At 40.3% G+C, this 15,934-nt stretch overlaps 1 protein-coding gene across 3 annotated transcripts in view; it reads right to left on the minus strand.

Moving 5' to 3' along the window:
- LOC106611875 (inward rectifier potassium channel 16-like) overlaps positions 1–15,934 on the minus strand; it is an 85,928-nt gene that overhangs the window by 3,604 nt on the left and 66,390 nt on the right. The window contains exons 1-2 of one of the 3 annotated variants that reach the window (XM_045723457.1): positions 15,279–15,468; positions 10,877–10,960 (exon numbers count right to left, since the gene is read on the minus strand). The exons of 1 other annotated variant lie outside the window; for it this stretch is intronic. In XM_045723457.1, coding sequence (XP_045579413.1) covers positions 10,877–10,944 — 68 coding nt within the window. In that variant the 5' untranslated portion in view covers positions 10,945–10,960; positions 15,279–15,468. Of the gene's footprint in view, positions 1–10,876; positions 10,961–15,278; positions 15,483–15,934 lie in introns of those variants that run through there. One more of the 3 variants, XM_014212502.2, reaches the window with a different exon arrangement.

The raw sequence follows: 15,934 nt of genomic DNA on the forward strand, positions 1-15,934 counted from the left end.
ATAATGTTTAGTGATTGTATTATCTACTGTATAACACTGAAAATGTTACTGTTATGAATCGTAGTCTCTAGATCCGGTGGCCAAGCCGAGATTTGGTTCTGGATTCCGAAATTATAAATTAAGAATTAAACAAACATAATTTACAAAATATCTGAACAAATATATTTACTAGAGTATGGTGGCATTTGAAGGACAACAGTTTTACAACAGCACAGTCCATCCAGATACACTCACATGGTTTGTTGGTGGGTCATTGTAATTTTGAGTGTGTGGATTTGAGTTGGGTATTTGTGTGTTAGGGATGAGAACACTTATGGGGAGAGGTTGTGCAATTCCATCATTATGATGGAACGTTTCTGTGGTTGGAATCAACTTGATGGTGATTTGGGTGTCACAGGCGTCGTATAGAGGAGACCAAGGCGCAGCGTGTAGAGTGCTCATCGTGATATACTTTAATGGAAAACGAACACTAGACAAAATAACAAAATGACAGCCAACAGTTCCGTCAGGTTTACAAACTAAACAGAAAGCAACTAACCACGAAAACTAAAGGAAAAAAGGCTGCCTAAGTATGGCTTCCAATCAGAGACAATGATAGACAGCTGCCTCCGATTGGAAACCATACCCGGCCAAAACATAGAAATGCAAACATAGAATGCCCACCCTCTATCACAACCTGACCTAACTAGACAGAGAAAAAAACAGCTCTCTAGGTCAGAGCGTGACAAAAAAAATGTTTAGACGGAAAGCAGTTGAGTTAAAACATGGTTGCTCTCTCTCTGACCCCAATTTGGTAATGATTTCAAAGAGACAGTTTATCAAGCAGTAACAGTTTATATTTTCTGAAAGTTTTGGAAGCAAAAAAGAGTGATGGTCCACACTCAAAAAGGAGTAGCAGTAAAGCTTATTTCATTTTTCGATTTACTTACTTTCAATGATAGCTGTAAAAGCATCAAGTCTATTGTCATCACTGGCTTATACTATCATCAGACACCTCGTTAAATTCTGACTTTCAGAATCCACACTTATTTAACTATGAACGATAAAGAAATCTATCAAACATGTTAGTGAAATCTGATGTACAGTATGTCATGAATAACGATGAGTGAGGAAGTTACAGACACACAAATATCATACCTCAAAGACATGCTAACCTCTCACCATTACAATAGCAGTGGAGGTTAGCATTTATTTGGGAGGGTATGATATTTGTGCGTCTGTAACTTTCTCACTCATCATTATTCACGATTCATTCAGGCCTATCATTAATCATGGTAGAATCCACATTACGTAGAAGTGTTTAGAAACATATTCTATACTTATTTACAAAAAAATGACTCCGAAATGACACAATACATTATTTACCATTAATTTCTATTGTGTACAAAATAATCTGAAACAGAACCAAAACAAACAGCAAATGCATCTAACAAGTTTGTAGAGTCACAAGCTTGATGTAGTCATTGAGCGCTAGGAATATGGGACCAAATACAGAACTTTTGACTACATTAATACACATATGTATACGTGAATTTGTCCCAATACTGCACTTTCGGTCCCCTACAATGGAGGGACTACGTTCAAAAAGTGCTGCAATTTCTAAACGGTGGATGGATGAAAATTTGTTCAAATTAAAGATGACAGTCTGCACTTTAATCTCATAGTCATCAAATAATTTGAAATCCAAAGTGCTGGAGTACAGAGCCAAAACAACAACAAAATTATCACTGTCCCAATACTTTTGGAGCTCACTGTATATCCCACTTTGCCGCACATGACCAAATAACTGGGAAGTTGTCCAGGTGTGACAAAACTAGGGCCTGTATGACCTGTCTGGTCGACTGAGATGTAAAAAAAAATATCTATCCTGATTAGAAGCACCTGCTGCTAACCAGTTCCCCATAAATGCTGTTTTGAATTACAAAAAACTTCTACCTACACACTGAAGAAGGCTGCAAAGCTGAAATGTCTGTGTACACTATCTCTGATGCAGTGAAATGAATTTTAAAAATGAAAAAGGAAGTAAGCTTTATGCTACATATTTTTCAGTGCAGACTCATCACACTTTTTTGCTTATTTGAAATTACGAGGGGGGCTCCTAACATGTGGAATTGTTTTAAGCTGGTCATACCAAGGATCATTTAGATATTGTATTTAGAATTTTAGGACCACTTTAGGTATCAAAAACATATATAAAGAAAATATTTGATGAAACATAGAAGTTTGCCTTACTGTTATTAGCCCATAGAAACATATTGAATAACAGATTCATACATGGAAAAACAGACAGTAAAAAAATACATCAAAAGGAAGTTTGTTTTGAAGTGTCTGTCCTATATCTGAGAGATATAAGAAAGATCTTACATCTACACCACTGTAGCTCGGCCACCTTCCAGCGCAGATGTGGAAGGCCATCGGTGGATTGAGACGCAGCTCATGCAAAATTACTTTTTTTGTATAATGCTAATTCGGTTTTCTCGGGGGTACGGACATTGACTGTAGTTAACCTTTTATAAAACAAGTAAATGGTTTAAATTCTCCAAAATAAGCAGATAAAAAAAATTGTTCACACATTTATAGTCAAATTTGATGTAAAAAAACATGTTTTTGTATGTTTTTTTTACATTTCTAACAGTTATTTTGATAAAATTATTTTCATGAGCATGTCTGTTATTTATTCAAAATGTTGTTTTTCTGTAATACTTAGAGGCTGAGATATTGGTGATTGAGCTAATCTGACATACGACCAAAGATGCCTTCCAATATGGGTGATATGGGCACCGGTGCCATCAGACTTGTAGATCTAACTTTCGAATGCTATGAGCTATCAGCTCAGTTCCAATTGAATCTCAAAGATGAGACTCTCACCAGATACATTGATTTAAGGCAAATTATGTATTTCAATTCCTTAGTTATTTTTTGTTATAGTGACTGCAATGCCCCCCAGGGGCCAAATCTGGGGTGGCTACATCTTTTCAGGCTACTTGCATTTACCTCTGTGCCAACGTTGGTGCTTTTATCGCGAAATGCACAATTGAGTATTTTTGCTTAGTCGCCGCACTAGTGTAAAAAAGTTAGATTCATTTTCATTCCTCCAAATGACACAGAAATCATTGTCAATTGTGTTTTTTTTGTTGGTTACTACAGCTTGACAAGGTCCTAACATTTCAGAAGGGTTCAACAAAAACATAAGCGCAACATGAAACAATTTCAATGATTTTACTGAGTTACAGCTCATATCAATAAATTAATTTGGCCCTAATCTATGGATTCACATGACTGTTGGTCACAGATACTTTAAAAAAAAAAGGCGTGGATCAGAAAACTAGTCAGTATCTGGTGTAATCACCATTATTCTCATGCACACTTGACACATATCCTTTGCATAGAGTTGATCAGGCTGTTGATTGTAGCCGGTGGAATGTTGTCCCACTCCCCTTCAGTGGCTGTTCGAAGTTGCTGGATATTTGCTGGAACTGGGGCACACTGTCGTACACGTCGATATAGAGCATCCCAAACATGGTCAATGGGTGACATGTCTGGTGAGTTTGCAGGTCATGGAAGAACTGGGACATTTTCAGCTTCCAGGAATTGTGTACAGATCCTTGTGACAGGGATGTGCATTATCATGCTGAAACATGAGTTGATGGCGGCAGATGAATGAAAGGACAATAGTCCCTTAGGATCTCGTCACAGTATCTCTGTGCATTCAAATTGCCATTGAAAAATGCAATTGTGTTCGTTGTCCGTAGCTTATGCCTGCCTATACCATAACCCCAGCGCCACCATGGGGCACTCTGTTTACAACGTTGACATCAGCTAATGCCATGCACGCTGTTTGCCATCTGCCTTGTACAGTTGAAACCGGGATTCATCCGTGAAGAGCACACGTCTCCAGTCTGCCAATGGCCATCGACGGTGAGCATATGCCCACTGAAATCGGTTACGACGCCAAACTGCAGTCAGGTCAAGACCCTGGTGAGGATGACGAATTTTTGGAGAAATTCTTTGTTTGTGCAAACCCACAGTTTCATCAGGTGTCCAGGTGGCTGGTCTCAGACGATCCCTCAGGTCAAGAAGCCGGATGTGGAAGCCTGGGCTGGTGCGGTTACACATGGTCTGCGGTTGTGAAGCCGGTTGGGCATATTGCCAAATTCTGTAAAATTACATTGGTAAAGAAATTAACATTCAATTCTCTGGCAACAGTGCTGGTGGACATTCCTGCAGTCATCATGCCATTTGCGCTCTCCCTCAAAACTTGAGACATCTGTGGCATTGTGTTTTGTGACAAAGCTGCACATTTCAGAGTGGCATTTTATTGTCTCCAGTGCAAGGTGCACCTGTGTAATGATCATGCCGTTTAATCAGCTTCTTGATATGCCACACCTGTCAGGTGGATGCATTATCTTGGCAAAGGAAAAATGCTCACTACCAGTGTTGTAAACAAATTTGTGCACAACATTTTTGAGAAATAAGCTTTTTTTTCTTGCATCTTTTATTTCAGCTCATGAAACACGGGACCAACATTTTACATGTTGCGTTTATATTTTTGTTCAGTGTACATGCGTTAGTGATTAGTGCATTAGTGAACGAGAGAAGAAAGCTAAGGACGCTTTTTTGTTGACAGTGAAAACTTTGAGACAAGGCAAATTGACAAGGGGAAAGAGAGAGAGGAAGGGAGTGGCAGACACTTTATTGCCTACTTTTTTCCACAGCTGGTTGTTCATAATTTCATGGAAGCAGTTTTCTTCATATTTTGTCTTTTCTCCCATGGTGCACTTTGCTGCTATTTTAAATTTTAATCTGGGAATGTTTACCATCTATGATTCCCTTTTTTCCTGCCTCCATGCACTGTGTCAATACCGTTTATCATAATGAGGCAGTTGCCTAGAGATGCAAAAACCCATGGCAACAGACCCTGTTGGCCCCATTCATTTTCTGTGGTGTTTTCAGCTACTTGGAAGTATCATGTGGCATGATTATGCAGAGGTGTATTTTTCCCTACTGCAGTTTGTTTCTATTGCCCTGCCACTCACAGGGCTTCCTGTAACTTATATCTTTGTCTTACCAAGGTCACCTAAGGAGAAACATGTAACACTTACAGTAACTAGGGTGGTTTAAATTTTGTGACATGTTGATTGTTTGTAGAACCAGCAAAAATACACGTTTTGAGTCAGGTGCCAGTGGTTGGATAGTATTAATTTCAGATTACAAATTCAACGGTAATTCGATTTTGCAGTGTACTTGGACAAATAATTCTGTAATCATCTTAAACCTGTAACTCGAAATGCATGATGGATGAGGTTGTGCATGCAAGGCAGTGCATGGCCCTCTGTTGAAGTGACTTTTATTTGGGTGGAGTCAAAAGTGTTGTGTTGTCTACAAGCCAGTAAAGGAAGCACCACAGGACTGAATTGGTCTAGGTTAGACTGAGGCTGAGGAGAAGAATTCATGTGGAAACTGGAACGATCACGGGCAGAAGAAGGCTCCATCACAGCCAAACCACTGAGAGCATCCTCCCTACTCAAACACACACACCACTGAAAGCATTCTCTCTTTTTCCGTCCGAGCGCAATCACTCCTCTTCTTCGCCTATCTGAGTCAACCAGACTTTATGGTCTCAAACTCTGCTTCCTCCTGGCAAAAGATGTAGCTTCCTCTTCGCTAAAAATGTAGCCCCCATTGCCAGAATATAAGGTTATACAGAAAAAAGGTTCTACTAACTTTCTGTAACCCGTTCTTCTCCAAAATGTAAATATCTTTAAATGAAAGAAGGAAACAAAACATTATGATTTTGGAAACCACAATGTTATAATTCTGACAATAATATATTATTGAATGGAAACTCCTACTGTATGTCTGTGCATCATCTTCACATTACCATAACTGTCTCCTTTTGAAAGTTAATCCTCCTTCTGTTAGACTGTTATACGGTATAATAACGCTCATTTTAATCACATTTCACTGGTCATAAAACTCTTAATCACAGCAGTATATTCTATGTATTTTGCCTAAAGCAACACATATTTACACTGACTATGGTCAAGATGTTCTAACGGAAAACAAAACACACAAATCCAAATGGACTTAACACAACATACTGTGTAGTAAATTAGGTTGAAAGTGCTTTATGACGAAAAGTATTTTTTACTGTTATAAACTCACTGTTAATAAGACAGTTGTGAGCTGTGTACACACAGTGCACGAAAAGCAGAGGCTCTTAGCCCCAGCTACGCTATGTAGCGATCAGCCCTTATTATATCAACCTACATTACCCATTAGTCGTCTTAAATGAACCCTATTCCCTATATAGTGCACTACTTTTGATCAGAGCCTTTTTCCATTGTTCAAATGGGCCCTGGTCAAAAGTAGTGCTCTATACAGGAAATAGGATGCAATTTGGGATGCAGGCCTCAGTCAGGTTCAATATCGCTTAATTAAGGCCCACTCCTCCCAGGACAATATGGTGAACAAGGAAAGAAGTTCACAACAGCCCCCTTCAAATATGTTAACAGGCACCAAGTCCCTGGTAATGTTTTGTTCATCTCCCGGCTTTGAACCTTAAAATGCATTAAGTTTAATAAGGATAATTCTATCTTGTCTCATGTGGGTGTTTATCTCATAAAAGCATCAAAGATCCAATGTGCCCCTGAGTGTTTTATTCCCTCCTAATGTTGATAGTTTCATACAAATAGATTTCAATGAGTAAAATCTGTTTATTCATCTAAATCTATTAAAACAAGTGTAGTACTGCATTTGAAAACATGTTTAATGATGAAGCTAGGAATATAGGAAGGAATCTACAGCACACTGGTGAAAAATAGGCAATAAAACATGAGTAGCCTATGCACCACAATAAAGGTCTTCATTTCAGTTTAATTGAATCAAGATACCATGTGGTCAGATTACAGTAAGTTTCACACTTTCTCTTTGATTTCTATCCAGTTTGAACTGTTCTCTATGAAGCGTCATAATAGGGTATTTCCACAGAGGCCGAGTAGAGTACCATCCATATACAATGCCTGATATTTGTCAAGTAGGTTTATATTTCTGTTCATGTTAATTAGATTATATCAGAGATCACATACAGTAAGTCTATATATAACATAATAATAATATTATAGAATAATATTGTCACGTCCTGACCAGTATAAGGGGTTATTTGTTATTGTAGTTTGGTCAGGACGTGGCAGGGGTGTGTTTGTTTTGTGTTGTCGGGGTTTTTGGGTTGTGTTCTATGTTTTGTATTTCTATGTTCTATTTTCTAGTTTCTCTATTTCTATGTCGAGTTTATTGTTTTGACCTTCAATTGGAGGCAGCTGTTCCTCGTTGCCTCTAATTGAAGGTCCTATTTAGTAGGAGTGTTTTTCATGGGGTTTTTGTGGGTAGTTGTTCTTGTATAGCTGTAAGCCTTACAGGACTGTTTATCGTCGTTGTTTTTGTATACATGTGTTTTGTTTTGGTTTTCCTTCTTTCTGCCTAATAAAAAGAAGATGAGTATACACACTCCCGCTGCATTTTGGTCCAATCCTTACGACGCCCGTGACAGAACTACCCACCACAAACGGACCAAGCAGCAGAGGAAGGAGCAGCAGCAGAGTTATAAGGAGACTTGGGAGCAGATACTAGCGGGAGAAGGACCATGGAGGAAGGCTGGAGAGGACAGAGAACGCTATGCTGGGTCCCGGCTAGCAAGGAAGCCTGAGAGGCACCCCCAATATTATTATTTTTTTGGGGGGGGCACACGGGTAGTTTGGCTGGGCCAAGGGTGAGCCCTAAGCCAACTCCCCATGCTTATTATGGGGAGCGTGTGGAGAGGAGAGCACCGATGTATGCGGAAGTACGCACGATCTCGCCCATGCGCACGCACAGTCCGGTGCGAGCGATCCCACACCCTCGCAAGTGTCGTGCTGGAGTGGGCATCCAGCCTGGAAGGAGGATGCCTGCGCAGCACATCTGGCCACCAGTGCGCCTCCTAGGCCCAGGCTACCCTATGCCTGCTCTACGCACGGCAGCCATCAGGCCTCTGCACAGCCCAGTTCGCCCAGTGCCAGCACTCCGCTCGTGCAGGGCTACTATTACCATCCAGCCAGGACGGGTTGTGCAGGCCCGGTGTATCCAGTTCCTGCTCCTCGCACTAGCCCTGAGGTGCGTGTCTCTAGTCTGGCACCTCCAAAGCCAGCACCACGCACCAGGCCTCCAGTGCGTCAGCCCAGTCTAGTACGTCCTGTTCCCGCTCCTCGAACTAGCCTTGGGGTGAGTGTCTCCAGTCTGGTACCTCCAGCACCAGCCCCACGCGCCAGTCCTCCAGTGCGTCAGCCCAGTCCAACTCGTCCTGCTCCTGCTCCTCGCACTAGCCCTGTGGTGCGTGTCCCTAGTCTGGCGCCTCCTAAGTCAGCCCCACGCATCAGGCCTACAGTGCGCAGTCCCCGTCCAGAGCTTCCGGCAACAGTGGCCCGTCCAGAGCTTCCAGCAACAGTGCCCCGTCCAGAGCTCCCAGAGTTGGCCCTCCAGTCCGAGGTCTCCAGCGACGCGCATCAGCCCGAGGTCTCCAGCGACGCGCATCAGCCCGAGGTCTTCAGCGATGCGCCATATCCCAGAGACTTCAGGAGGGGTAAAATATAATAAGCATTTAGCGGGGGTGGACAGGTTAGGTTGGGGAGTAAGGCCGGAGCCTGAGCCACCTCTGTAGTAGGAGGTTGGGGAGGGGGGGGTGTAGCACAACAACCGTTGGTGACGGTGGCCACTCTCCCTTCCCTCCCTTTAGTTAGGATAATTTTTTTTGTTTTGGGGTTTATTTTTTTGTGTGTTTATGTTTTGTGTGAGGTGCTTCCGGGGTCTGCACCTTTGAGGGGGTACTGTCACGTCCTGACCGGTATAAGGGGTTATTTGTTATTGTAGTTTGGTCAGGACGTGGCAGGGGTGTGTTTGTTTTGTGTTGTCGAGGTTTTTGGGTTGTGTTCTATGTTTTGTATTTCTATGTTCTATTTTCTATTTTTTCTATTTCTATGTCGGGTTTATTGTTTTGACCTTCAATTGAAGGCAGCTGTTCCTCGTTGCCTCTAATTGAAGGTCCTATTTAGTAGGGGGGTTTTTCATGGGGGTTTTTGTGGGTAGTTGTTCTTTGTATAGCTGTAAGCCTTACAGGACTGTTTATCGTCGTTGTTTTTATATACGTGTGTTTTGTTTTGTCTTTCCTTCATTTCGCCTAATAAAAAGATGGTCCAATCCTTACAACGCCCGTGACAAATATATAATGCATTTACAGCTGAAATAGCCCAGTTGTCCTTGTGGACATATACACCACTCACAACATAACTGTAGTTGCTTTAGGCCACAGGTATAGGGAGACACACACACACACACAGAGAGAGAGAGAGCATCGTGTCTCAGGGTTATCCTTAGACACAGAAAGGCGTTGTTCTCCACACCACCCATAAGGAGAAAAAACTCTGATGCAGTTGTCATGTCAACACATCTGTCAGTGCTGCTGTGAAATGCATCACAAGAGACATGCCAAACAGCAGATGTATATGCAAAAAATTAATGCAATTTCAGTGTTTGAGTTGTATTGTGTGCCACCAAATTTGCTTGAGATGATTTTACTGCAACACTGCTCACTGCTTCCAAGTTGCTTGACGAAGGTGTTTCAAAGAACTGTCAGTCAAGGTGAGTTCCTGAATATAAGTTCCCCGCCCACTTAGCCTGTGTTTTCAGACTTCCTGAGAGTTAACCATGAGAGAATTTGGAACATTTCAAACCAAAACAAATATGTGTGATATTTCCGTGACTGAAAAGGCTATTTTACATGGGAATACGAATTACTGTTCGGGACTTAGAATTGGCCAAATAACTTATTTAAAAAAATATATATAATGTATATCATAATATATGTTATATGCATCAGAATGAATTGTTCTTTTATTTCAAAATACAGTAAATTCTGAAATACATTAAAGAATGTACTTTAGAATATATTTTCACATGCATATATCAATTTGACAAAAGCATTGCAACCAACATCCAATGGGTAGAACTTAACCTGTACTGGGTCATTCCTCGAAATTAGTGCCTTTTGAATTCCTTTGATATGTTAAGTAGAAATTATGCACCAATATTGCATTTTAAAAGCCTGTTATATGAAATCCCCTTTAGTGCAGACCACAGGGAGAATTCAATAACTCAGATTTTCAATATGAATGAAGACTTGCTAAAGTGCCAAATTTCTGCATTTTCAAATGTCCCTCCATTCACCCTCTGTGACTTCTAGGAAAATGTTAACCCACTAATCCCCCAAAATACTCAAAGTTTTTACAATAATTGTAAAGACCAACAAATGTAGTTGCTTTTAGATGACCAAGAACACAATGATCACTCTGACAGAACTACAGAGTTCATTGGCTGAGATGGGAGAACCTGCCAGAAGTACAACAGTCTGTAAAGCACTTCACCAATCTGGGATATATGGGGGAGTGGCCAGACAGAAGCCACTTCTGAGAAAAAGGCACATGACAGCAGGGGCGAAAATCTGATATCCACTTTGGAGGGGACAATTACATGACATTTTCTCAAGAGCAATTCCTGAGGGGGACACCAAAAGTAGTGCTGTAACACATAGCCTACATTGTAATATGGTAAATGTATATTGAGGAACCAAAGAAATAAGGTGTTTGCCGTACTCCTAACTACCGGTACCCAAAACTACACAACTAATCAGAACAGCAATACCATTGCCTTTAACAAATCTTAGTTCAGTCACCAGTTTAAGTTGAGAGTGGGGGTATCCATGGCATTTTCCAATTATGTTCCTATTTTACAAGTAAAAAAAATTGAGAACCTTTCATAATGTTGCCAAACAAAGACTCAACAAACTTACCTGAGACTCCCTGTCTCTGCCAGTCTGTCCCTGCATATCTGTCCCCAACTCTGCTGTCTGTGTGCCATCTGTTGCCTGCTCTGCCTAATGACATCATTGTGAAACATTTCCATTAGAATTTCATTTCTTTCTTATGAACATTTTATCAACTAGTCTTTGAGATATTAGGCTACTAGGGTTCTTACTATGCGTTTTGGTGTATTGAAAAATACTCTGATGTCCGTCTTTTATTTTTCTGCCATTTTCTGCCATTTTTCTACCTGGCTGGCTGGCTGGCTACACACACAGTGTGTAGGTTATTTACAGTAGGAGATGGGCTTCTATCATCTTCAATCATTCTATTTGGGCTTCGATCTAAAAGGTAGCTAGCAAATGTGAAACGGATTAAAATGACAAGAGTTGACAGCTGTATGAGTTCACCATTTACACAACATATGCTGCAACCTTTTGTAATTTTAATAGTTTGTTTCATATTGGCTGGCTTCCAACAATAGCTGAATTTGCAAAGCTAGCGAGCACCAATTCAGTTTCAGTGGTTTTTGCTATAATCTTTGCTACCCGGGTTAAATAAAGGTGAAATAAATTTAGCTTTTGCAACGAGACCATTAAATATATTTAAGACAATGGTAGAAGAGAGTGTAGTTTTGTTCAGTTTGGACTTCAGTTTATCGCTAACCTTATCACAGGGACTTTGAAGCACTAACTTACATCATCTGCATGCTGATTCCATCTTTGATGACGCCACATAAATGGAATAGGTACTAGCTAGCTTAATAGTTAATATTTGCGCGCTAGCTCTGCATATTCAGCTAGTGTGTGTGTGCGCGATTGACTGGATGAACCTCACGGCAGTTACGTGCAAACTAAGGAACTGGCAGTGGATCAAACCATTGTGAGGCAAAGGGCGGGGGGTCGCAATCTTTTGAAACTTAAAAACGCGCTATTAAGTGTCTATAATCAGCACAATTGCTTTCATTGCGTATTATTAATATTATTTAAATTACATAGTTATGTTTCAGTGATATATTGGGGGGGACAAATCATATTTTTTCCCAGGATGGGGGGTCGTGTCCCCCCCCGTCCCCCCCGGGATTTCCGCCCCTGCATGACAGCACGCCTGGAGTTTTACGAAAAGGCACGTGAAAGATTGAGAACACAAGGCAAAAGATTCTGTGGTCTGATGAGACAAACATTTTACTATTTGGCCTGAATTCAAAACACCATGTCAGAACAAGAATGTGAAAGTTCTTGAGTGGCCCAGCCAAAGCATAGATTTGAATCCCATTGAAAATCTGTGGAAAGTATTTTGGGGGGTTAGTGGTTTAACATTATCTTAGAAGTCACAGAGGGTGAACGGAGGGACATTTCAAAATGCTGAATTTTGGCACTTTAGCAAGTATTTAATTATATTGAAAATCTGATTAATTGAATTCTCCCTGTGGTCTATATTGAAGGGCACTTCATTTCATATAGCAGGCTTTTAAAATTCAATATTGCTGTTCACCGCCGCTCCCCATTTAACTTAATAGAACTTGACAAAATCTGCAAGTAAAATTGGGCGAAAATCCCAAAATCCGCATGTGCAAAGCTGTAACAGACATACACAAGACAACTCAAAGCTGATAGACATACACAAGACAACTCAAAGCTGTAATCGCCGCCAAAGGAGCTTCTACAAAGTATTGACTCAGGGTTGTCAATACTTATGTAAATGACATTTCATTTTCAATAAATTATAAAAAATTTCAAAAAACATGTTGTTTTCACATTATGGGGTATTGTGTGGGTGAATTAAAAATATATATATTTCGAATTCAGGCTGTAACATAAAATGTCGAATAAGTCAAGGGGTATGAATACTTTCTGAAGGTGCTGTATGCATCTCTGGAAGACATTTTAAGGCATTAGATGCAAATGTTACAAAAACATTTTTTTTATGTGATGTTAAATATATTGAAACCATTTTTTTTCTTATTTTGTGTACCTATTTTCTCCATTAATCTCTGATTGTCCTTGCTGTGCACAGCGCACACACATCGCTTGCATGTGTGCAGTAATATTCCGCAAAGCTGGTGCCCTTACAGAATGCATGTTTGTGCTGAAAACCTTTGCCTTACTGCACCCAATGCCTGCACAATTCACCTGCAATTTAGCCTCTAGCCTGTTGCTGGAACTTATGCCTTCTGTGTACAAAACAGCACAGCTGACTTGACACCTACATAAAGTACACACAGCCAAAGCAAAGCAGGCTATGCCCTATAGTAAACTTTCCTCTAACACAGATCCTAAGCGAGCAGGACAGGGAATCATAGCATAAAGCTTAGCTCAAGCCTCATCTCAGATCTGTTTGTGGTTTCCTGCCAACTCCTACGGTCATTGTCACACCAATGGCAAGATTTGGGGACCAGGCTAGGTTAGCCATTGTTCCACAATGGCACACAGCTGCGTGTCACCGATTCAGGGACAACTGGACTAGAGGGATAAAACAAGGGGAAACACTTTGGCCAACAAACAGGGTTTATTTCCTGTACCGCTCAGGGCCCTTGCTTACAACTCCATTACATGCTCACTTAATATTCAACTAATAACATTCTGCCACTCCATCCAGGGTTCACTGGCACAGAACGGTGTACTTCACGCAGGTGGCCCCAGCCCCCTGTTCTGCCCTGGGCCCTCTGTCACCCCTTTTAACCTTCAGTTCCTCTGAGGCCAGGCAATCTAGAGCATTCTAGAACATCATATTACTAGGCGTGCAAGACCCGTATTCATAAAGCAAAGTCTTGTGGTTTAGTGACAAACAAACAAATGGCAATTACTGTCATTCACCCAGAGAGGTATTTACATAAATATTTGTTTACACCTTTCTAGACATTCAGACAAAATACTGACTGTACCTTGATGTAATAATTCTGTTTACTTATCTTCTGTCTGTCTTGTTTTTTTGACATCTCAGAAATGCAACAACATGTAGGGGCAGATATTCTGATACTTACTATAGATTTTAACCTTGAATAAAAGTTCAAAGGAAGATGTTTGATCAAAAAACTTTACCTATCACCCTTGACAACTACCCTTTTTTGTAAAACCAGTCATGCATGGTAGGTCTGTAATTAAATAGCTTAGATTACAACATGTTCTCTCTCAGGTTTTCCTTTGTTGTTGTTGTCAGCAGATCTTAGCTGTCAGATCCTAGTTGTCAGTTTACACTTTAGCCTTACTTAGTTGTTGTGTCTCAACACTTAAATATGAAAACAAAATGTTGACACCCAACAAACACAAGCACTAATCTGTGTATAGATTTGCTTTCTTGGTGAAAAAGTAGTAAAGCACAGATACATGACACCAATATTTAATTGACACTATTATATGAAATTAAGTGCCCTTTAATATAGACCACATGAACAATTCAATACATCGGATTTTCAATATGAATAAAGACATGCTAAAGTGCAAAGAAATGCAGCATTTTGACGTGTCCCTCCGTGCACACTCTCTGACTTCTAGGAAGATTTGAATTCACTAACCCCCCAAAATAGGGCGGCAGGTAGCCTAGCTGTTAGAACATTGGTCACTGGTTCAAATACCCAAGCCGACAAGGTGAAAAAGCTGCCTATGTGCCCTTGAGCAAGGCACGTAACCCTAATTTGCTCCAGGGGCGCCGTACTACTATGGCTGACCCTGTAAAACAACACATTTCACTGCACCTTCCCGGTGTATGTGACAATAAAACATTATAATATATTTATTTTATTAAATGCTCTTAAGTTTTCAACATCATTGTAAAGCCCAAGTTATTTTGTTGCTTTGACAAAGTTAATTCTGAAGATTGTTATTTATTTAATGTGATTAGTAATTCATTTATGTCTGTCCCTCCCTCATTTTAAGGTCAAACCTGTTACGTGAACTGAACTCTCCTTCTAAAATGGTTTAAATATTTATTTCAAAAGAAACATTGAACATCTGACAGTCAAATCATAGTGTAAAAGCAGGTGAGCTGATTATAATCTTTTTGGCCATTTTCTGGTGTTTTGTGGTGAAAAACTGAGCAGGTTAAGCATAACATTTCAACCCTGTTACCCATAGATAGACAGGCCAGAAATGTTTAAATAATTAAACGTTTTGGGAATCTTGCATTAAATTGCCCCTCCCTGTTGCACACAACAAGCTTCCATTCCCCATGTCACAAGGGGGATTCATGGCTGATTTAAGAAGTCGTATTAGGAACCACTTTGGCCACACTGTAGACTAGATGTCATAGCCATGCATTTCTGGAATATCATATTAGCAAAGATGCAAATGTATCTCAAGTATTTATTTATGTGACGTTAAATATATTGACATGTATTTTTTTCGTATGGGACTAAAACGAGAAAGAGAGAGAGAATGCATGGTTGTTTCATACCTGTTACAAAAGTAGTTGATGAATCAGTGTCCGGAGTCCGTCTACCTGTGAGTGAGACTGCTACCAGAGCAGAGACTGGCACAGGTGCAACAACGTCCGTGCCTGCAAGAATGAATCAACCCACCTGTAGCTGCACAAAGTAAAGAATAACACCTCCCCTAAGGTGTGTGCGCATGTGTGTGTCAAGGTTATTATAGTAAACTAAAAACAAATCATTCAAAAAACGATTTAGTAAACTGAAATAAAATAACAAATCTGTTTGAAAAACTAAAACTATACTGAAACTATTATGTTTGACTCCAAAACAAAATTAAATGAAAGAAAAACCATGAATTATTTTTAAAAAAAATTGGGGGGGGGCAAAAATCTGATGGGGTTTTCAAGCATTTTTTTATTCTAATGGGGTATTCAAGCTTCTGAATCTGGTTGGTCACAGTGACTTCATCATATAAAGATAGACTCAGTGAAATGAATTTGCCATGAGCAGAACAGCAGATATTGGGCGTGTTTGAGTGCTAAGGCTAAAGCAGCCGACTGGAGACAAAAGTCAAGGAATGAAGTCGGGGGAGGTGCATCTATGACAGCTGAAAGTTGGACACTAATGTTGTTTTCTAACACCAAGGCTCAGATCAAATGGCAGTGTTGCCATTGTTTAT

This window comes from Salmo salar, chromosome ssa01, assembly GCF_905237065.1.
Source record: "Salmo salar chromosome ssa01, Ssal_v3.1, whole genome shotgun sequence".
NCBI classification, from domain to species: Eukaryota; Metazoa; Chordata; class Actinopteri; order Salmoniformes; family Salmonidae; genus Salmo; species Salmo salar.